Here is a 22995-nt window from a genome sequence, read left to right as displayed (position 1 = left end):
TACCTGTATAGAAACATACTGAATTTTTCTACTAGACCAGTGTTGGCAAATCTTTTCGGCAGAGTGCCAAAATGGGAGCGCGCATGAATGCTGGAAACTGGATGAGCAGCTTCCTAGTGTGCATGTATGTGCTGGAAACCAGAAGACCAGCTGCCATGTGCGTGCATGTGTGCCGGGTGTCAGCTCTTCTGTTTTCCGGCACTCCTGCAGGTGTGGAAACCAGCTGGCTGATGTGCTGGAATCCGGAAGAGCAATGGGCGAAGGCTCGCATGCCTGGAGAAACGGCTCTGCCTGTCATTTCTAGCACACGTTTAACAGGTTCGCCATCATGGTACTAGACCATTGCAGTGGTTTTTTTTTTTTTTTTAGAGCCAAGGTGGCGCAGTGGTTAAATGCAGCACTGCAGGCCACTTTATCTGCAGTTCAGCGGTTCAAATCTCACCGGCTCAGGGTTGACTCAGCCTTCCATCCTTCCGAGGTGGGTAAAATGAGGACCCAGATTGTTGGGTGCAATATGCTGACTCTCTGTAAACCGCTTACAGAGGCCTGAAAGGCCTATGAAGCGGTATATAAGTCTACTGCTATTTTAGCCATTTTAAAATAAATATCACCATTGCAGCTTTTCAAATTACTGCAGATGGAAGAAACAATTGTTTTATGATCCTGAAACTACATGGAACTTTTTGCATTGGGAAGGAACCCGAAGACAGGTTTTTCTGGTACTTTTGTGTGACATAATAATCTCAGTAAGCGAGAAATTTAAGTACATAAATTAGGAGTGTGTGTCACTTGATTGGCAGCAGAAAGGAATATAAAGGTTCTTGAGTTTGGAGTGCAAGAGATGCATTTTATTGTATGCTCATTACAATGAGTAACACATTTTAAAATAATAATCCCACGTAACAGTGACAATCTTATTTTACAGCGTGTACATCATTTATACAGCCACATAAAACACAAGTAGTTTCCTATGGTTTCCCAAAGTTAACTTTCCGAAGGTTGGAAATATATATATATAAAAAAATTATTTCTCAAGGAACTGATTCTCATCTGGTGCAAAAACCAAGTATGAACATTATCTGAAACACAAAACCACAATATAGTAGCATGAATGAATTAAAAGTTACAATTTTATCATGTGAACAGCTGTGTGCAAACATGAAGCAACTTAAAACGTTTTTATTTAAAAAAGGACACGCATGTATAACATTTATGAAGGGTTTTTTTTTTAAAAAAATTATTAAATAGCCCTAGACCAGCTTGTTATATTAAGCGGCATTTTTGCAGCATGCTAACACAAAGCATTGTTTAAAGGGATGCGTATTTCAAATGTATACACTGTAAACTGAAAATCCGTTTCTGCCCCCAAGTGGCAGTTTACTGTTCGGGTTAAATACTGCATACATAACTTCCATACAGATTGAGAATGCAAGTTTTATAGTATGGTATAAGCTTCGTATGAATTCTTTTAAAAGGTGCAATTTTCGTTTCTATAATGATTTCGTTTAAAAAATAAAGATTAATAGCAAGTCAGGGCCATGGATGCTGACTCACTAGAAACACTGCTTTTGAAAGATTCTCTAGGATTTTCCAACAGCTGGTGTCTTTCTACCTTGATACTCTCTTAAAGACGGTTGTGAAATCACAAGAAAAGAAAAAGCAGTGCCCCATAACTGCATCTATCAGGGTTTTTTTTAACTTCTTTTTTTAAAAAATAACTGGTCAAAAGTTACTTGTCATCGTAATACATGTGCCGTATTAAACATTCAGCTGTAGTTTCAGGTAAAAAGGGAAATTATGTACATACATGTTCTCGGTCCCTAGCACCAAACTTTTGATCTCGGAAAACATAATGCTGTATTTTTCAACACGATATCCTGTAGTAAAAAAGGTTAGCAGCTCTGAAAGAAAACTTTGGAAATTGCTCATTCAACGACGAAAGGGAGGAAAACTAAAAGGTTTACGTATGAAATGTTATGATTGCTTTAAAATAAAAAACAAAAGGAAAAAAAGGACAGATCTTAAAATTTGACCCATTTCTCGAATACTATGTCCCAGCACAATTTTCTTTAATTTAAAAAAAAAAATGTAAGGACTACATGACTGACTTCTATCTAACTTCACTGTTCGAAACTGCGTGTGGTATAATTTGTTCCAGCAAAAAAACACTTTGAAAGAACTTCTGGTTTTCGTTAAGGTGACAAATGGCGTTATTGATATAAAGAGTTACGGGAATGGACTTAATATTTCTTTCGCTTCATAACGTGTAACGCTTTCTAATTAACAGAAGACATTCAAGGTCTCTGCAGCTTCTTCAAAACATTCATCTCTCCGCGTTTATAGTGCTCGTTAGGTTCCTATAAGCAACAATCATAGGGCTATGAGATACCCAGTCGACCGTAATACTTTTTTTTTTAAAAGACTTTTAATACAAAGAATGCAAAGTTATGGTTTAAGATCAAGCTTTGAAACCAGGAGAAACAGTTCATGAGAGTTTCCTTCCCCTATCTATCACATTGTCTTCCCGCAGCGCCCGATGCTACATGAGGGACTCTTTGTGATGCCTCATGATGTGTTGGTTTTTCTCCGAAGGTCTCCGGAAGCCTTTTTTACAATACTCGCACCTGTGAGGGTAGTCCTTTGTGTGTATCGATATGACGTGCCGCTTGAAGCCCGAGGCGTCCGTCGTGCTGTACTCGCAATACTGACACTGATAGACTTTCCTCCCGCTGTGCGTCTTCATGTGCTTCTTGAGTTCCATCTGCTGCCGGAATCCCCTCTTACACCGTTTGCATTTAAAAGGCAGGTCCTTGGTGTGAACGGAGAGGATGTGCCCACTGAGTACAAAAGGGTCGGAAGTCTTAAAATCGCAGTGCCGACACTGGTGAATCTTTTTCCCCTTGTGGCTCTCGCTGTGCTTTTTGAGCTCTGAGGGACGGTGGAAACCTTTCTCGCAGACCTCGCATTTGTGAGGGAAGTCCTTCGTGTGAACGGAGATGATGTGCCGCTTCAGGTCGCTGGAGTTGGTGCTCTTGTGGTCGCAGTGCGGGCACTGGTGCGTCTTGTGCCCCTGAAAGAGTTCTGTGTGCTGCTGCAGTTCCTTCTCATCAGGGAAGGCCTGCGGGCAGTGTTCGCATTTGAAGGGCAGGTCCGTCCCGTGCTTGGTTTTGATGTGCGTCTTCAGGTTGGACTGATCCGCACAACGGAAGACGCAATGCTGGCACTGGTAAGGCTTCTCCCCCGTGTGGGTCCGCATGTGTTTTTTCAGCTCCGAAGGGTGGCGGAAGCCTTTCCCGCACTCCACGCAAACGTGGGGGAAGTTCTTGCTGTGAACCGCAAGCAGGTGCCTGTTCAGCAGGCCTTGCTCCGCGGTTTCGTAGTCACAATATTTGCACTTGTAGAGTTTGGGTTCTTTATCGCGCAAGATGAGCTTGTTGGAGCTCAACGGGCTGGCTTCTCGGTAGCGCCTGGTGTACTCGGTGAACTCGTGCGTTTTGTCCCCTTTGTTGATCAGCTTATGGCTTTCCAGGTGATTATGGAAGCTGACTTTTTTGTTGGTTGTGAAGTCACAGTCTGTGCACTGGTATTTCTTCTTAATCATGTGATCTGGGTGGTTTTTCATATGCCTTTTCAAGAATCCCCTGGACTTGAATTTTTTCCCACATATGTGACAAGGGTAGACTGTCAAGGGCTGTCCGTCGGGACCTATTATAACAGCTGGGTCAAATAAACAGAAAGAATTATGAAATAAACTATGTAAAGGTTATTGTAAAATTACACAGAATGCAATAGCAACAGAAAAGAAAGCAAATCTTTCAATAGCTAACAGTGCAAACCAACACACGATAGAACTACTCAGACGTAAACATTTTGTTAAATTAAATGAAACCTTATTTCCAGGAAGTGACAATCAAAATCCTTATAAAAACTGACAATACACTAAGAGTAAAGTCACTTTTTAAGCTATAGTTCTATAAATATTGCAAATGTACCTAGACACTCACTCCGCTAAGCAATTCAGCATATTCCCAGTTCTAATCCTCTAAAATAATCTATAGGTTGTATTACAGGACAAACTTTTAAAAAGTAAAATTTAAAGAATTAAGATCTATTATTTCAAATCAACAATTAAGTTTTCTAGTTTTCCCAAAACAAGTATTAGTTTGTCTATCTTCTTTAATCACATTAATTTCCATAACCGAATGGTTATTTACACTCTTTCCCAATTCTACAATGAACATAATGTATTTACCCCAAAATCTGACATACAAAATTTTTAACTCAATTGGGGAGCTTCGTGAAGGATCAAAAGAAGTATGATAGCAGTCAGAGGATCATGGTCAAAGCCGCAACCTTTTGACATGGTGCAACATCTGTGTGAATTGTGATACTATGACTGCCATCTTGCCTGCTTCAACCCTATCTGTAGATGCTGCTGGATTCATTAAACATTCAAAAATGGGCACGTCTCTTGACTAACATCTTTTTTCCACACCTTAATAAATATAAATAACTATTTATGATCTAAAGGTTAGACACCCTCTATTCAATATGTAATGTGTTTTCCATAATAAGGTGATAATTTCTATTGAACTGTGCATATGCCATATAGGTATTAGAAAATGTATGTTTCGTTATTTCACTGGCAACATAATTTGCTCCTAAATAAACTGTTTGAAAAGCTCAGGTTTATTTAGCATTCTATTTATGCTATCAAGAATGGATATTAAATATAATTTAATGATGGCTGCTTGTAGAAAACAGGAGAAGACAAATGAATTGCCTCTTTGTCATTTTCAACCCATCCTTTTTCCTATTTTAACTTATCAGGCAGATAGCGGCTATTACAGGCTTACCAAGTGAAAAAGTATGATATAAGAAATCCACTGACTTAAATTCAAAGACCATTTTGAAACACTTTTGTTTGGCCAATAAAATTGTACCCTTTCAAGTTTTTAAGAACGTCTCACCAAGCAAGGTGGTTAAAGGTCTAGAGGAAAAACATGAAGGAGAAAAATATGGCCTTGTAATCAAAGCACACATGTTAATTAATAGGTTATGTCCTCAAAGAAATGAACAGGGTGTCTCACAATGAGAAAACTTGATTTTACCCGAAACAATTGGTAGTAGATTACACCAAGTAGTTTCAAAATTTGCTGGGAAGAAGATAATAGGAAGTGATTAAGAGACTGTACAAAAAAAAAGACTATTGTTTTTTGCCAAAAAAATCCTGACAGAAGTAGAAAGGTTAGCTATGTGAAAAGCTATATTTAATTGGATAATAACTTTCTAGAAGGTTGTTTTACCTGTTTGCCATTGGCGAGCTTCACCTCTTCTCCTTTTCTTGGTCTTCTGCTTAAGCAATCTGTTCGTATTAATACTGTCACAGATTTGGAGATACTGAGTTGTGTTACCATTCTTGTTCTCCAATCGTGCATCTAAGTTTGTTCCTGGAATGAAAGATAACATCAGAATGTTTCAAGTTAAGAGCTTTAAAATACCTGATTTACAAAACTAAAGCAGAAAGCATTTGTAGAGCCTTTGATGTGTGAAAGGATTCTATTTTATGATGCCAGAACCCCAGAATGCCTTCAAACTTCTCTTTAATGCATCATATACAAAGCAATAGTTTATCACTGTTTATATTTGTGCTGAATTTCAGAAATTTTCTCAGAGGAAGGAAAATAAGTATTTTACTCATTGTTCCCATATTTATTAACCTGATATAGTGGCACCCATGGTTGTCCCTCTCAATAGCTATATTCAAGTAGCATCTCTATGTATTAATATTCCCCCCTTTTCAATTTTAACTCTGAGTTATTCTAAAAGACATAGACTGCTCTGTGTTGTACAGCAAAAGGAGCAATATTTACACTAAACATGGAACAATTCTTCATCTTCTCACCTGGTGTTTGACAGTCTTCATATTTCCTTGGAAGTCTTCTATCATCCCCTAGAGAAATAAGCAATTTAGTGATTTAATTCACAAACAGTGGGGGATGTGCAATATCTATCATTCTGGGAACGGAACATTCCCAAGAACTTAATTACATTACATTTTGTTTCTCTTCTGGAGCATGCTCCTCCAGAAGTTTTCTGAAGCTAGTTTTTTCTTCATTTTTAAGGGGGGGGGGAGTGCAACCAAAAGTAGTTTCTGGTGTTCTGGATGCAGCCCAACCCCCAAATGGGCCTCAATTTAATGAGAACACCACAAGCCCTCCAGTTCAGAAGATTGTCCTTGCAATGGCTGACTGGATCTCCTTGATCCAGGAGAAAAACAAGAGGTTTTGCACACAGCTAACAGTTTGTGCGCTGCTACTGTAAAATAGTTGAAAGACTATAGTTGAGAAACAAGGAGTAATTAATTGCCAAAACTTTCTTTGTAAGGATTCCAAAGAGTGCCATACAAAATCAAAACACAATCATGTATCTTATATTTAAAAACTAAGGTTTGCTGTCTGTTGCTTCCAAGAAAAAAAAATACAGATAGACTTTGATGTCCAAGAACCCATTTTATGCTGTGGATATAATTATGCGAGGCAGACGAAACAGCAGCAATTGGCCTTCAGATGTTCTGTTTATAGTATCGTGAAAAATATGTGTTAGGTAACTAAACAACTAAACAAACCTGCCTAACAACCTTCATCTTCTTTTTCATACTGTACACACAAGTACACACACACAAACACGCATACATATGCACTGACCCACACAACCAGCATCACGGACTCTGACAGAGCTCCCAGGATATCTGACAATACTTTTGGATTAATTAATAGGCAATATTCTGCATTCCAAGCCTCTTTTATTTAGATGACACTGTAATTATAACAGGTAAGGTCAGCTGCTTTTATTATTTGATATGAAAACAGAAAAGAGAAAGTCCCAGGATTCAAAAGAAATTGGGGAATTAATAACTTTCTGAAGTTATATTTAGAACATTTAAATGTGCGTAACCAAATGGGTGGTTTGAACAAAATCAGGCCTTATTTTCTAATACCAAGCGGTCAACTGGAAGATGTCATTTCAGAAATCTTCTCTCAGTCACCAAAGGTCAAGTTTGACTCGAAGGAGACTTGACTTCAGGTGGAATGAAATTTGGGGGGGAGGGGGGAGAGAAACCAACCCTCCACAACATGAGCAAGGTTCTGGAACAGAAGTCAGCAACCCACGACTCTGGAGCTGCATGTGGCTCTTTCATCCTTCTGCTGTGGCTCCCTGTCGCCAGTCGGCACCACAATTTTGAGAGAAGCTTACGGTTTTGGGGGGAGGGGGGGACAGAGCGCACCAGGAGGAAACTATGGCAACAGGTGGGTTTTCCGGTCAGCTCTACAATTGATAGGGCTTTCGGTTAGGATAAGTAGAGGAAAAAGGACGCCATGCTAGGAGACTCTATGGTGGGGAAACTGGACTTCCGGTTGGCTCCAGAATTGAATGGAGGGCTTCTGATTAGGACCGTTGTGGCTCTTTTGAGTGTTTAAGGTTGCTGCTCTAGAAGTAGTAAGTAGAATGATGAGAAGGGATCGAGTTAAAGAAAAAAGTAACATCTTACCATAAGCGGCAGCCCAGGCAACTGGAACAAACGTTTTATTCACACCAGCATCTTCAAGCTGTGCATCGGGAAGTGAGGAGGCTTCCTCTTCACCAACAATTACTTCCATGTAAACTTCATCTGCTATTTCAGCACAGCCTAGATGTGATTTGAAAGGAGGCGAAATGGATTATTCTGTTTATGTAACTACTTTTCATAAGCCCTAACCCAGGGGTCTCCAAACTTGGCAACTTTAAGACTTGTGGACTTCAACTCCCAGAATTCTCCAACCAGCATAACTTAGTTTGAAATCTGCCCTAACCCTTGAAACAAGATGGAACGATGACATCAGCAAGTATTGTAGGCCCAATTTGCAAAAGAAAGCTCAGGACTGTATTGGTTGGAAAAATTCAGAAGAGGCCTTCATCCTGCAGTGGACAGTCAAGGGCTAAAATGATGATGATGATGTAATTACTTTATTCTTGCTCAATTAACTTCTACTTTAAACCCGCTATCTGGATTTGTATGGAATAAATCACAATATAAAAGTGTTCTGAAACAACTTCTCGACTCTATTATTAAGGCTTCTGTTGTACGCATATTTTAAAAAAAAACACCAAAAATACCTTTAAACAAATCTGCTTAAAATTACATTGTGCTTTTATATTGCAGAAGTTAAGCATAATTCCTAAGTAGAAAAGCACCATAACAAAGTGATTTTTAATTCACTCACAACCATATAATTAAATTATGCATTTAAAAATATTTTTATAGCACTCACTATACTAAAAGCCGTTAATTATCTAAGTTACACTTTACAATAGTGTAATGTAAGCCAATAATTTGGCTACTGGCTAGCTAATCTATCTAGTTAAGTACATGGCTGAAGTAAAATATGTAATGGAAACAATCACAAGGTTTAGATATTTAATTTTAAATATGGGTGGTAATTTTTTTAAAAAAGAAATTAAAATTACAGACAATGCTTTTTAATATCTTGGTACTTGTGTTATGTTCTTATCTTGCTTCTCACTGGCTTCAACATATTTTAAATACCGAACAGGCAAGTAAAATATGCAAACTATTGTCAGAGATTATTGATATTTAGACATTAACGTAGCTTAAGGTAAATTATAAAAGCAAAATAAAAACAGTGAACACTGACCACTGGGGAAGCATTCATAAAAGTATTATCATTGGTACATGTAGAACTAAATACTTCTTTTCAGACATTTTGAAAAATCTACCTGGCATTGCCAGCAGTTCCCGTAAATGTCAAGAGATGTATTATTTTCTGCCAGTCATGCATTCAAACAGATCAAAGTCAGCAATGAGACAATGGCTTTTGCAATTGCTTGGATTAAAGCTTGTGTAAAAGTCCACATAACTCTTTCTACGTGCAAAATTTGTGACCTGAGTAATTACACAGGTGGCAAAGAGGAGAAAACTTGTTGTTAATCTTCTGGAACTCAGAACAATCATTTAGTAACGGAGAGATCTTCTAGAAATTACATTATTATTTACTTAGTAACAGCACACACAAAAAAGTGGTCCTTACTGATATCTTCATCCTCTTGGGAGGAATCTTTAACAGCCATATAAACCATCTTCTCTCGCTGGACTCTGCCAACACTGCCTTGCTCTAGAACTCCAGCAACAGAGTGTCCATTGTGAAAGTCACTCTCTGTTACAATCTCTGTTCCCCCTTGAATAGAAAAAAAAATGATATTTCACGTGGTAGAATTTGAATAAGGACAGTAAAAGCTTGCTATTTTTCTTCTGTGTTTGGGGCATAACGGAAGTCAACACATTTTTAGGGCCAACAGATAATACAACAGCATGATCTTAATCTGTAAGCAGCATGACAGATTTAAACACGTGGCAGGAAGGAAAAATAAAGATAGCCGCCCAAGGCTTGGAAAGCCTCTAGAACAGGGATGTCAAACTTAAGGCCCAGGGGCTGGATCTGGCCTGTGAGGTGCTTAGATCTGGCCCATGGGCCCACTCTGAAAACAGCAAAGGACCAGCCCTCGGTGCCTCTGCCACTGAAAAGGAGGCTCAGGGAGACTGCATGCAGCTCTCCTGAGTTCTGTTTTCGCTGGCAGAGGGCTGCAGGAGGCCGGCATGGTCAAAAACAGAGCCCGGGAGGATTGTCGTGGCCTCTCGGGCTCCCAATGGAGTCCCAGAGAGCGAACATGGTTGAAAATGGAGCCTCAATGAATGACATTGAGCTGACCACTCCCACCCTGGCCATGTCCCCGTCCCCCTGATGCTGCCCTCAATGAAATCGAGTTTGACATCCCTGCTCTAAAAGGAGATGATGTGAGAGTTCATTTCATATAGTTTAAAATCTGTGGGCCAACTTTTAGTTTGAGTGCCTGCCTCCTTTCAACGGGTTTGATGGAATCTTTAATTGAACTGGAATCATTACAAAGAATGATTTAGTTTATGAAAATTAGCAGACAGATTTTATTTAATACTAGCTGCTAACCCAGTGTTGACCGGGTATTTGTTTATCCCAATCCTGTATTAGACATTCACAAATGCCCGGACCAAACGTTATTTCTAATGTTGGATTTTCCCCCTTATCAGAGGGAGCCCCCTTTTGGAGTACTGTGAAGCCATTACCATGGCAACTCCACTGTGCTGTATAGTAGAAGCCATTTGAAGGCACAACAGGCTGTATTGTAACAGAACACACACACACCGGGTTGTGTGTGTGTGTTAGGAGTGTCTTACTCACACAGTATTTATTTCCAGAGAGTAAGTCATCTGTGTACCAAGTTTGGTTGAAATTGCTTGAGGAGTGCCAGAGTTATGCTGGAATACACACACACACACACACACACACACACACACACAAACTAACAGCCATTTATATACACACAAACAGATTGATTGATGGACTGATTCATAAACCTAAGTTTAAGATACATACCTATTTCAACATCATCCTCCGCTTCGGCTTTAAAAATGTAAACTTTAATAACTTCAGAGCCAAACCCATCATCTTTAGATACATCACCATGTGAAACCTCAGTGCTGATTTTTAGAGGAGTGTTTCCAATGTGGTCTAATTTTTCCCCAACATCATCCACTAAAAAATAAATAAGAACTGAAGTTAAGTTTGAAGCAGAATGTGAAGCAAAACAACATGTTCTGAGAATTTTAGCTCATTTATTGAAATAACAACCTGGCTGCTGGCATGCACACCAATCACTCTGCATTTGTTTTAATTTCTGAAGACTGTACATGGTATAAATAAATCCACTGTAAGTTGATAATTTATTATTTTAGTAAATCAAAATAATTAATTTCACCATCGGAAAGAATCCTTACGTGTGATGTAGAAATATATCATTAATATTACAATATCTGATTAAGCAATTAAATAAGGCATGGTATTTTGCATTGCATGCATATTTTGCATTTAATTGGTCTATTTTGCATTTTAGAAGGCATAAGACGGGAGGGATACCCATGTTATCATTTTTTTTTTAAAAAAGGAAAATCATCTTGGTTTGATCTTTGAAAGACCTTCAACATTTTCAATAAAGTATTAGTTAGCATTTATTCACACATATCACTTCCTTTCCATAAGGAGGTACTCTACCAGATGAAGTTATGACTGATGTAGAATAGTGAAACTGTGAATGAATTGATGACAGGTCTATTTTCATGGGGGTGGGGAGTCAGAAAGCAATAAATTTACCCAATCTCTTCCATATTTCTTCCTTGCATGAAAAGCCTTCCCTGTCCATTAATCAGAATTAGGTTTATATACTAAGTTTAATTTATGGGCAGAGTTCTTTCTCAGTTAAAGCATGTTAATCAAGTCCCAATAGGATCTCTTTGTTTCAAAATGATCCAGAAATAAATTGAAGGTACCAAAGTAAATTCTTGGGAGGGGGAGAATGTCTTATATAGGAGAAAGGAAGCATGCTTTGGGCCTAGTCCTTACTTCATAACTATTTTAGACTCTTCTATGGTCATAGTCAAGAATAGTTTCCTTTCAGCACCATTGACAATACTACAAGACTCACATGATTTATCTTAAGGAAATTTAATATCATTTACTTTGCTGGAAGCCGGATGAAAGAAATTGTTTTACAGTTGCAATAGTCAGCTGGATGCTGAGCTCTTTTATAGGTGTCAATTATTTCAGGGAGAAGCAAGCAAAGATTCAATGTAATTTCTTGCATTTATACAAATTTTATATGCTTTACATGTGCCCATATTGCCTGTGCTAGGTGCCATTTAATGATAACCTGCTAAAACTGCTGCAGTTTTAGATGGCATTGATGAACCTGTGTTTCAGAAGGCTGTGAACTGGTCAGAACAATGCTGGAACTACTGAAAAGAAAACTAAATAGAAATAAAAAAGCTAATCACTGAATTTTTAAAAGAGAGTTATCAGTATCGCTACTGTTAACCATGGCGAAATTCAACTTGTATGACCGAACTCGGTGTTGCTGATGTTTCTTAATGAATTTTAGAAAAACAAAAGCTAATAAAATTCAAGTCATTTGGCCCAAGCAACCTCCATATCTGAATTTGCAAAAAGCTATTTCACAGAGGCCAAGAATCTTCCTTCTTCCCTTCCTTTCCTATCTATCAGTTTGCAGATAGACAACATTAAGAACACAAAGAGGTTGCATATTGAAATTATAGGGATATGTTGGACTATTTAGTAGATTTATATACAGATAACAAACCCGCTATTTTAATAGGAGAGCTAATTCACAACTTTGGGAGCAGTGATTTGCTTTTGGGATGTGTCAGTATGTGCCGACAGAAGGAAGGGCTTATGTTGCTAGCACGGAGAAGGGGATCTTTCAAATACTTCTCTACCTCTGAAAGCTTGGTATAGTTTTTCTGTGGCTCTTGCTGACTTTTTTATGTGTGTGTGTGTGCGCGCGCACACACATACAAACATATATACAGAGAACACTTTCCTGCCAGTTTGGCTTAAATATCTTCTCTAATTCACATTCATACTCAGGAGAGTGGGAAGAGTCACACCAAATTCCATTGTGAAGTAGACATCAAAAAGTTTCAAGTATTTTTTTGCACACTGCCCAGTCAAAATATTTAAGAATGGATTGCTACAAAGCGCTCTTTTTAATATGGAGTCAATTCTTGCCTTTGAAATGTTACATTTTTGTTTATTTTCCTTTAAAAATAAAGAGTGCAGAGAAGCATTTGGAAAGTTGTAACTAATCTATGCAACATTGGATAGGGAAGTGCCAATGCTGCTGGCCTAATAAAAAGGATTTCAGACCAAACAGTGAAGCATTTACTAGATTCATGAAGATGTAGTAAAAAAAAATGAGAAAGAAAAATAATAAACATAAACCTATGAAGGAAATGGAAATGATTTCTCTATTGTATTGTGACAGTTTCCTTCTTCCAAGGTTTTAGAATGTTTTTTCTATACATCCTGTTTGAATAACAATAAACCAATTGTTCAAATTCATAGTCACTGCTTTAATTCCATTCCTAAGAATAAAAGAAAACAAGTTCTTTTTAAGATTTGTAAGATGTGCCAGTGACAGTTAAATAAAGGCCTCAGAGTCTTTTATTTACCAAATTAACAAAACTGAAAAGAATGGGAAAAATTAACATTGCAACTCCGTTTAAATTCCCCCTTACCATTATTTTGACAAGTCAAGTTGCATACAGTAATTATAAACCCTAGTTTCAAATTCCGGCTTATTAGAAAGAATAATCCTTATGTTAATAAAGACCCTAATGATTCCCAACCAAAATAAAACCTACAGCTAACATACATTAGTAGTATAAACTGCAGTACTTAATGTACGGAGAAAATCTTACCTCCTAAAACACATTTTTCCAAAGCTTATCGGTAAAATGTAATTAATGTCATGCCTAAAAAGGCACCAGCAGAAGTATTGGAATGGATAATCTAGCATTTCAAGTCTTCAGGCATGTCTTGCACTAAAGAATATTTGCTAAATACAATTCTTTAACAATGAAAGTTCTCAATACAGAAGGAACATAACGCTAAGGCAATTTATCAAAATGCAACGATTTCAATTTGATTTTAGCTAGGACCCATTTTTCTCATAACTACGGATAAAACATGGACGGAAATATATTTTCTAGAATTACCCTATCTGATCACTGCTGAAAGTTTACTTTTTATAAATAATGCATATAACCCATAGGGACATAGGGAAATGTTGGAAAAAATATGTTGGAAGAAATGCTATATAGTACTGGGAGAGAAGCTGCAAATAAAAATGGTTATAAATTATTGGAAACACATCGCGTGTCAATAATGCTTTAATATATGAATATTGAAATGCACTGTATCTTTAATTTCTAAGTTGATATCTGTTAGACATAAGCTAACGACATATTTTATTTTTATTTATTAACATCATGCACCATTTATTCAAGGGATTCCAGAATTAAATACATACAAGCTAAACTGCTGGACCCATAACTCATACATCAATGAATTTTCCCACCTTGATTTAACAACTTGCTGTTAAAGAAAACCCAAAAGGCGGTTTACAGACTTCAACATAAGAATTGTAAACCTATAAAAATAAAGGTTCCCCCTGCACATATGTGCTAGTCCTTCCCGACTCTAGGGGGCAGTGCTCATCTCCGTTTCAAAGCTGAAGAGCCAGAGCTGTCCGAAGACATCTCCGTGGTCATGTGGCTGGCATGACTAAACACCGAAGACACACAGAACGCTGTTACCTTCCCAGTAATGTGGTCCCTATTTTTCTACTTGCATTTTTTTTTTACATGCTTTCGAACTGCTAGGTTGGCAGAAGCTGGGACAAGTATCGGGCGCTTACTCCGTTACGTGGCACTAGGAATTTGAACCATCAAACTGCTGACATTTCTGATCAACAAGCTCAGCATCTTAACCACTGAGCCACCGTGTCCTTTTTTTGTAAACCTACAGAACGTTTAAAAAAATATTTAACTCCACATTCATTCTTAACCAAATCATAATTCCAGAAGATTATTTTCTGACCGCACATAAACTTGAACATTTTTTTAAACCCAATTATTTCTTTTGATTATTAATGATCTATTATTATGATTACCCAGGGAATTGTAAGGAATAATTTTTGTGCAGAAATAGTAAGGGATATCCATTGACAAAGAAAAATTATAAGGAAGTCTTAACCACCTCTAACTTACCTTTCTCAGCTGTTTCCAGGTATGAGATGTTCAGATTCACTGTGGATTGCCAGCTTCCCATTCATGTGGTGTCTCAGCATGCACTATGCTGGTGATATCACACCCACCATAAAACCATGAGATACATGCCAAAGTTTACAACTGTGCAATTTTATTTTATTTTATTTAAAAAAACTGACTTTCCTAATTGCTTTCTCAAGAAGGGAACAGAATAGGATTTTACTTATAGTTGTAGCAGACTATGCAATGCTGTATTGCAGGGGTGAATAACTTTTGGCCAACGTGTCAAATGTGGTGCATTTAGGGCCCATTTCTGCTGAGCTGCAGTGCAGAGTGGCCGTAAGCCGCACTGTTAACTCTTGTGCCCTGGACTGGTAGCAAAATACTCCACCACCTTTGCCCAACTGTGCTACTGACATGATTGAAGGCAGTGGGATCCAATTGGGTGCAGGCAAGTTCAAGCCGGTTAGCAAAGGAGGGGAAATGGCTCATTGTCAAGAAAAAGTTGCCCACCCCTGCTATACTGTACTGTTAACAGATTCTTAAAAGGAGGTGGCAGTGGAATATTACCTTATCCCTAAAGGACAGCTCCAGGGTGGCTCTGTAGTGGGTATAGGATCACCAGCATGTGCATGCAGTATCATCCTATGGCTCAAAAGCTAGCAATCCATTGTGGGTGCCTGAACATCACAAACCTGAAAAACAAAAACAAAGAAGGGCATTTTATGTTTTGTGTGATTTCCCCCTCCCCCCACACACTAAATCTCTATTTTTCCTGAATTCTTGCCGACGGTCACTATAAATCCTAGACCATAAAATTGCAAAATTGCAGAGCTAGAAGGGATTCCCAGGATCTTTCACTCCAACCCTTTAGGTAACGAGTTTTAAAAAATGTAATCTTTTAAACGTGGACCTTTCTTTTGAAATAAGTTTTATTTTATTTGGAAAAAAAATATTCTTTTTACTTCAAAGGCGACTGAATTAGTCATGAGACAAATGTACAAAGCTTTCACTCTTTCACGGGTATGAAGAATATTATATGTCCTTACAATGAACTCTTTTGACTGAAGTGAAAAACAAATCTTCATCAGTATGACAAATTAGTGTTATTTACAACACTTCACTTTTAGGAGAAAAGTAATTTCTATGTAATATGTAAAATAGCTATTTCTATAAAAGACAAAACAAATAAACATGTAGGGCTGGTAGACTGATCAAGCAGAATGAAATATTTTGCTGGAATTAGTCGCAATTTTCATTCTTTAATATAGAAATATTTTTGTTTGTAGACCATATTTAAACCTAAAATGGTGAAATAATATGCAAATAATTTGTGTGTTGATTTTAACCAAAGTAGAGAGATTTGATGGCTCTTTTTTCATCTGGCCTCCATGACATTCTTCCCTTTTTAGCATGAAACATAGTTAGCTATTTTAATGTCAACCACATTTACTTTTGTGGCCAACTTTCAACTATAGTTTTTGTTGTTGTAATACTACAAACTTAACTTGTAAACTATAATTAAGGATTGAAAAAAAGAAATTCAAGTGGAAACTGATACAAGCAATCAGTCCAAGGACGAGTTACACCCATTATTGTCAGCTGAGACAATATATGCAAGCTTAGAATTGTTTAAAAGCCTAAACATTTCCAATTTCCTCTTCATTTCTTTTACCAGCTTGTTTCTGTTAACTCATTTACAATGTCTTCCTTGATACGAAACCAAGCGACCAAATACAGTACTTCTACACAATTACATCTCTCATGATCAAGTCACTTCTAGTCTGAGTAGGTAATTTTATATATCTTTACTTCACTTACAAGATATCATTAAATAGTCTTCAGATGTGCTCTTGCTATCGTCATCATCCTCAGTCTTGATGGTAACTGTGGATCCGGGAACGGTGCCGGCTGCTTGAATCACAGTTTCGGTATCTGAATTTGTCACAAGAACTTCTTCGGATACCATTGTGGGGGAATCAGGTCCCGATACCGAATCTTGCACCACATGTTCCAAGTGTCCATCAGGACCCGTAACAAGATCAGCCACGAAAACCTGATCAGGCACTCTAACAGTTTCGGTGATTAAATCGGAAGTTAAAACGTGATCACTGGTATCTAATGCTTCTTCAATAGCGACATCCGCTTCCAGGACAGATTCAGGTACTATCACGCCTTCTGTCACAACGTCAGTTTCAGTTATGATATCAGGTCCTTGGACAACTTCAGCTGCCAAGCCATGATCAAGGGTGATCCCATCATCTGTGACCACATCTGAAACCAGTACAGCTTCAGGGACTGACACCACAATGTGATCTCCATCAATATGAGCGGTACCAGCCATTCCAGCCACTAGGAAACAATAATGTACGAGGAAGCATATTAATACTTGTTTTCAAGATTGAAACATTACATATTCCTAAGGAGCTAATGAATGCTGTACGTGCATCCAAATTACTCTCCATCTTTCCAGTATATTTATTATCAACTTTAAACAGAATTCTGCAGCTAGATGCAATCATTACAATAATTGTTGGCATTCAATGAGTCTGCGAGGAAATACCAAGTCTGCAGGCTAAGACTGAGCATTTTAAATATTGGTATTAGCAATAGCACTGACTTTACAGTAGTTCACAGTCCTCTCTAAGCAGTTTTACAGAGTCAGCCTTTTGCCCCCAACAATTTGGGTCCTCATTTTACCTACCTCGGATGGCTGGAAGGCTGAGTCAACCTTGAGCCTGGTGAGATTCGAGCTGCCAAATTGCAGGCAGCTGGCAGTCAGCAGAAATAGCCTGCAGTACTGCATTCTAACCACTGCGCCACCGCGGCTCAGCTAGAAGGTTAGCAGCCTTCTAGTGCCAAGTGTATTCCAATTCACCTGATTTCAGAAATTTAATACAATGGTATTATTTAAAATATTTGGTCACCTTATCATCAAATTCAAAGGAATGATTTCATTAGTGGGCACTATACACCCTCCACATCCAAATGTGGTTTTCTTCGTAAGCAACTGAAGCATGCAGCTAACCAGAGTGCAGCCTTGGAGAGGCAGTAGTAAGTCAGCCCCATGAGCTCGTCCAAAGATTTAAAAAATCCATACCCCCATACCAATTTTGGCATCCTTGCTGCAGATTATTCATTTACAAATACAATGCACCTGAAAAGAAAATAGTTTAACTAATAATAATAATAATTTGGGGTTAGTATAGTATGGTTTTTACCAAAATCCTGCATAATCATTGTGTGAGGCATTTTGGATTCCTGTGTCTGCAAACCAAGACTTCCACCACCTGGATCCATAATCATTGAGTCTCATTCACAAACTGAAAAGAGAATTATACAGATATTATTACTATTTATACTAACATCATATGAAGTATCTTTATTAAATTGTTTTGTTCTGTGCAAATGTAACGTAAACACATTGCAGGAACTTTCTGCTCTCCATAGTTACCAAAAGTCTAAATCAGAAGTGAAAATTAGCAGAACAATTAAAGGATATGACAGTAGATCTGGCTACTCTTTAAATTAACTTATTTGCAAATTAGGCAATTAATGTATTCAAAACATGTATTAATATGTTGTAAAATGATTTATAATTAAATCCTAAAAATAAAGGGGCTTACTTCCTGTTAAGTGAATGTAAGATTGAAGCCTAAATCACCTGATATTTTTATATGTTAAAATATGTTTATGTAATAACTGTTATTCACATTGAAAATTAAACCCCAAATTCTGTTTTTTTGAGAACATAACAGCAAAAGGCCTCTTTTTTATTACTGAGGCACATATATAAGTATTTTTTGGAATATAAGACGCACCGGAGTATAAGACACACCATGGTTTTGAAGATGTGAATTTTTTTTAAAAAAAGTTTTTGCACTCTGCAGGCCTCCCAAACTCTCTGCCTGCCTAGTTTTTTGCAAAAAAACAAACAAACAAAAAAAAAAGGCATGCAGAGCTTTGAGAGACTTGTAGGGCGCTCCTGGGAGCTGCGGGGCAAAAACAAGCGAAACCGGACCATTTTGTGCTCATTTCTGCCCTCCCCAGCCCCCAGGAGGTCTCTGAAAGCCTCCATAAGGCTATGCATTGTCATTTTGGTGAAGGGGCATGGTTTCGATAGGTCAAAAATGCTGTATTCGGTGTATAAGATGCACCCAGATTTCCACCCTCTTTTTTGAGGGAAAAAGGTGCGTCTTACACGCTGAAAAATACGGTACTTCCTGGGTCTCAAGACTGTTTGCCAGTGCCAAAGTCAATCTATATGTCTAGGTAAATAGAGTGGTACTAGATAACGAGATTCATTGGGTCATCATTTCAGGGGTATTTCCTTTTCTAAACAGAGTGACTCTCGTTATCTAGTACCACTCTATTTACCTAGACATATAGATTGACTTTGGCACTGGCAAACAGTCTTGAGAGTGATGTTCACAGCCAAAATTTCTCCCTACATCAAGGTATTAAAATTTTGTAACAGCACATAATTAACTGAAGGGAGACAAGTTTCTATAAAGTCTATGAAATGCCTGACTGGGTGAGACAGCATCCTCACAGTTAGAGAGCTCTGAACTTTCAAAAAGGACTTTTGCACCTATGACTATTTTCTGATGCCTTCCCATCGCAGATTTTTTTTACAAAAAGGGGGTAACTAGATAAGGCTGTCAACAATTGGCCTCTAAGTCAGGTCTGGTCAGCATGGAATTGCCGCTCAGGGTCTCTTTGCCCAATCCTGCTTAACAGCACTGCACCCTATACCATTGCTCCATTACTTTTTAATGAAGTTTAAATACTCCAAAACACATCCTGAAAAATAAGTGAAAAAAATCAGCCCAATATACCCCTCCCTGTCAATTACACCCCTAGTGTAGTCGACTCAAAAGATTTATTCACCTTTTTTTTGGGGGGGGGGGGGATCCCAAGGGTGCTTTTTTCCAAAAGGCAACTGGACTTATTTTCTTTTCTTCCCCTTCCTTCCTTCCTTCCTTCCTTCCTTCCTTCCTTCCTTCCTTCGGTGTGCCATGTATATGGGTATATACATAATTTTGTATTTATTTATGTATTTATTTAGTCATGTTCATGTAATGTATGTTGGAGGTGGTGACTTTCTGAGAACTGTATGCAACAAAATTTCATTTTTATGTATGCTAATTAGTGTACATTCAAAGTGACAATAAAGGTATCTATTCTAGTCTCCTTGGAAAAAACGTTTTGCTTCTCATCTAGGAAGCTTCTTCACTTCTAACTGAAGAATTGGAGTTAGAACTGAAAAAAGCTTCTTGATTGAGAAGCGAAACTTTTCAAGGGGGGAGGGACCCCAAAGTCCAGTAACCTTTGGGGGGGGGAGACACCTTTGGGACAATCATGATCTGGATGATTGAGAATCTCTCTAGACCCGAACCTATGTCATGCGTGCCAGAGGTGGCACACAGAGCCCTCTCTCTGGGTATGCGTGCCATCGCCAGCTGCTCTTCTGGTTTCCACCGTGCAAATGCACGCCAGCCAGTTGGTTTTCATAAGCGCCGTAAAAACTGGCCGGCATGCGCATCAACACCAGTCAGCTGGTCTTCGGGTTTCTAGAGCTCTGGTGCATGTGCGCACATGTGCACGTTCTGATTTGAGCACTCAGCGCCAAAAAAGTTCACCATCAATGCCCTAGTTATTCCCCCACCCTGGGGGAGCAGGGATCAGGGAATCTGCCTTCCTTGCAAGTACCGTCTTAACTGGATGCTTTGCCCTTTCAAACAGATTCCAAGCACTTCCTCCTTCCTGGGACAAGATAGCCAGGAAGGGACGTGGAGGGCTGGAAAAGTGGATTCACCATGGAGATTCTCAGTCATCCAGGTCATGGTTGACCCAAAGGTGCTTTTTCAAGAGGCAACTGTGGACAAACTGGGTTTTTCTTTGAAGATGTTTCGCTTCCCATCCAAGAAGCTTCTTCAGCTCTGACTGGATGGTGGGGAATGGGAAGGATTAACACTCCTTGCAGACAGCTGGTCTTTTAGGGGGTCGTTGAAGCACTTGGAGGTTTATCTGTGTTCTTAGGATCACCAGAGTGGTGCTCCTGGTTCCTGTAGTCTGCAATTCCCCCCCCCCCCCGCGAAATCCATTCCTACTCCCACACCATTCAAAGGGTCTTCATCCCAAATTGTATAGCTAAAAGTCTGTAGAGATTCTTAGTCATCCAGGTCATGGTTGCCCATTCCCCACCATCCAGTCAGAGCTGAAGAAGCTTCTTGGATGAGAAGCGAAACGTCTTCAAAGAAAATCCCAGTTTGTCCACAGTTGCCTGGGGGGGGGGGGAACACCTTTGGCTGCCCCGGATTGGGGAAACGACGATCTTTTTTTTCGCGTTCAAAAATCGGGGCTCTGGGAGAAGTCTTAAGCCATGCACCGGGGGGGGGGCGCTGGTTTCAGAGTTATTTCCCCCTCTAGGAAGCGACTGAGGAAAGGGAACCCCGGGAGAAGGGCCACTTCAAGCCCGCGTCGGATAGAACAAGCCCAGCTGCCGAACATCTGGCTGGCATCTGCACGTGGGGGGGAGGCAGAAAGAAACGGGCTGGGGACTCCTTTGGAGGGAGGGGGGGAGCTCGCGATACAAAAAGAACGTTCGGGCCCGCGCCTGCGTCATACGGACCTCTCTTTCCCCCCCTCCCGCTAGTGCGCGCGCACGCGCCATCAGCGCTCTATCAACCACACTCCCCGCGCGCGCGAACGCTTCAAGAGGAGGGGGAAGGAGTCGAGCGGAAGAGCGCGCGCTCCAACGCCGCCCTCCTCTTCCAATCAGCGCCCGTGATGAGCAAACAAAAAAAAGCGGCGCTTTGCAGCCCGAGTCGGGCAAAAAGGGGTGGGGTTGTACCCATCCTTCCCCGGGGCGGTTGTGGCGCGGCTGAGGGAAAGAGAGAGAGAGAGGGAAGGAAGGGAGGGCAAGGAAGCAGCGAGCGGGCCGGCCGGAGCCAGACAGGCACTTCCCCCTCCTAGCTTTGGAGACGGCTGAGGCGCTGAGGGGAGGCCCGGGCGGGTCTAATTCTCCCGCTGAGGCTTTCCGCCCTCGCCTGTCTGGAGGAAAGGGGACGGGACGGAGAGGGGGGGCGCAAAGGGGGTGGGAACGGATTGGGGGGCGGCGTAGAGGAGGGGGGTGGGTTTTTCCGTAGCCGGGAGAGGCGGGGTTGCGGCGGCGACATTGGGGAAGGCGATTGGGGGGGGGGCGGTGGCTGCGGCCGTTGTCGGCCGCCATTTTACGCGCCGCCATTTTCTGGCCCGCTCTGAAGCCGGGGCCAGCCAAAGCAGCAGCGGAGGCGCCCAAAACGTCTCGGCGAGCCGCCAGGGAGGGGACGAGCGGCGCCCGGGCTGAGGTAAAAAGAAACCCCGTCCTTAGAAGAGGAGAAAACAGCCAGCCGCCATTGAGGCCTGGAGTAGGCCTCGGGGCGCGGCCTGGGCCGGGGCCTATGCGGCCTGGCGGCCGTCCCTCCCGACAACGCCTCGCCTTTCCGTCTCTCTGTGGCGCTTCCTTAGAAGACACGCCTCGCAGCGACCGGCGGATGGGCCGCCCCCGTTTCCCCCCCTCACCTCCTCACCTTCGCCGGGCGGGCTCGGGCCCGAGCGGGGGTGTAGGCCGGAGGACGCTCGGCCGCCTCGCCTGCCAGTTTTCGGGGCCTGGCATTCGAGGTCCGCCAGGTCCGAGGCCTGCACCAATCACAGACTCGGGCTAGGAAACGGCAGGCGGGCGGGAGCGCGCGCGGCCTTCTCCCTCGCCCGCGCGCGCTCCCTCTTGCCCCCCCTCCCTGTTTTCCCCCCTGCGCCGTCCTCGCGAACAGCCGCCGCCGGAACACGTCACCCAGGCGCGTCGTCCCCCTGGGTTGCCTTTCTCCCCCCCCCTCCACTTTTCCTTCGAGGGAGCATGCGCGCGGAGGCGAGTGAAGCTCCGCGGCGCCCGCATCTTTCCCTGAGTCGAAGGGTGAGGGCGGGGAGGAGAAAGGAAAGCGGGCGAACAAAAGCCAGGAGCGAAAAACACCCAGAGGGGGGAAAAGGCGGGAGGGCGGCGCACGAGAAACCAACCAAACGGGCGATTCTACGGGTAGCGTCTCACGTCAAGACCATTTCCCGGGGGTGGGAGGGCAGACTTCAGAAATGCGCAGAAAAATGTGTCGTTGCAATGTTACCATGATTGTCTTTTCCCCTCGATTTTAATGAGTTATTTTTTTTATAAAAGAAGTGGCCGAAGTCCAACCTTTATCTTCTAACAATCCCTGATCTCTTATCGGATTCCTGTTATTCTTGCA

The 22995-nt window shown here is 40.8% G+C and overlaps 1 protein-coding gene across 1 annotated transcript; it reads right to left on the bottom strand.

Annotated features, from left to right (window-relative positions):
- Positions 1-826: 826 nt before the first annotated feature.
- ZNF711 (ZFX family zinc finger ZNF711) lies at positions 827-22458 on the bottom strand. The gene is made up of 9 exons (XM_087728087.1): positions 22291-22458; positions 17938-18039; positions 16538-17068; positions 10470-10628; positions 9090-9236; positions 7553-7690; positions 5906-5953; positions 5307-5450; positions 827-3717 (listed from the first exon to the last, which is right to left on the bottom strand). The coding sequence occupies exons 2-9, from the start codon at positions 18020-18022 to the stop codon at positions 2540-2542; spliced, it is 2430 nt and encodes an 809-aa protein (XP_087584213.1). The 5' UTR covers positions 18023-18039; positions 22291-22458; the 3' UTR covers positions 827-2539.
- Between the last annotated feature and the right edge of the window lie 537 nt (positions 22459-22995).

This window comes from Thamnophis sirtalis, unplaced genomic scaffold (genome assembly GCF_051295495.1).
Source record: "Thamnophis sirtalis isolate CommonGarterSnake01/CBP01778 unplaced genomic scaffold, rThaSir2_p1.2 scaffold_13, whole genome shotgun sequence".
Lineage (NCBI taxonomy): Eukaryota > Metazoa > Chordata > Lepidosauria > Squamata > Natricidae > Thamnophis > Thamnophis sirtalis.
This window is presented reverse-complemented; position numbering and strand designations above follow the sequence as displayed.

Coding starts and splice junctions, on each gene's coding strand:
- ZNF711 (XM_087728087.1), bottom strand. CDS start 18,022: ATGATTATGGATCCAGGTGGTGGAAGTCTTGGTTTGCAGACACAGGAA. Junction 9,237..10,469: donor GGAGGATGATGTTGAAATAG/GTATGTATCTTA, acceptor TTTCTATTCAAG/GGGGAACAGAGATTGTAACA. Junction 5,451..5,905: donor TGAAGACTGTCAAACACCAG/GTGAGAAGATGA, acceptor CTTTCATTCCAG/GAACAAACTTAGATGCACGA.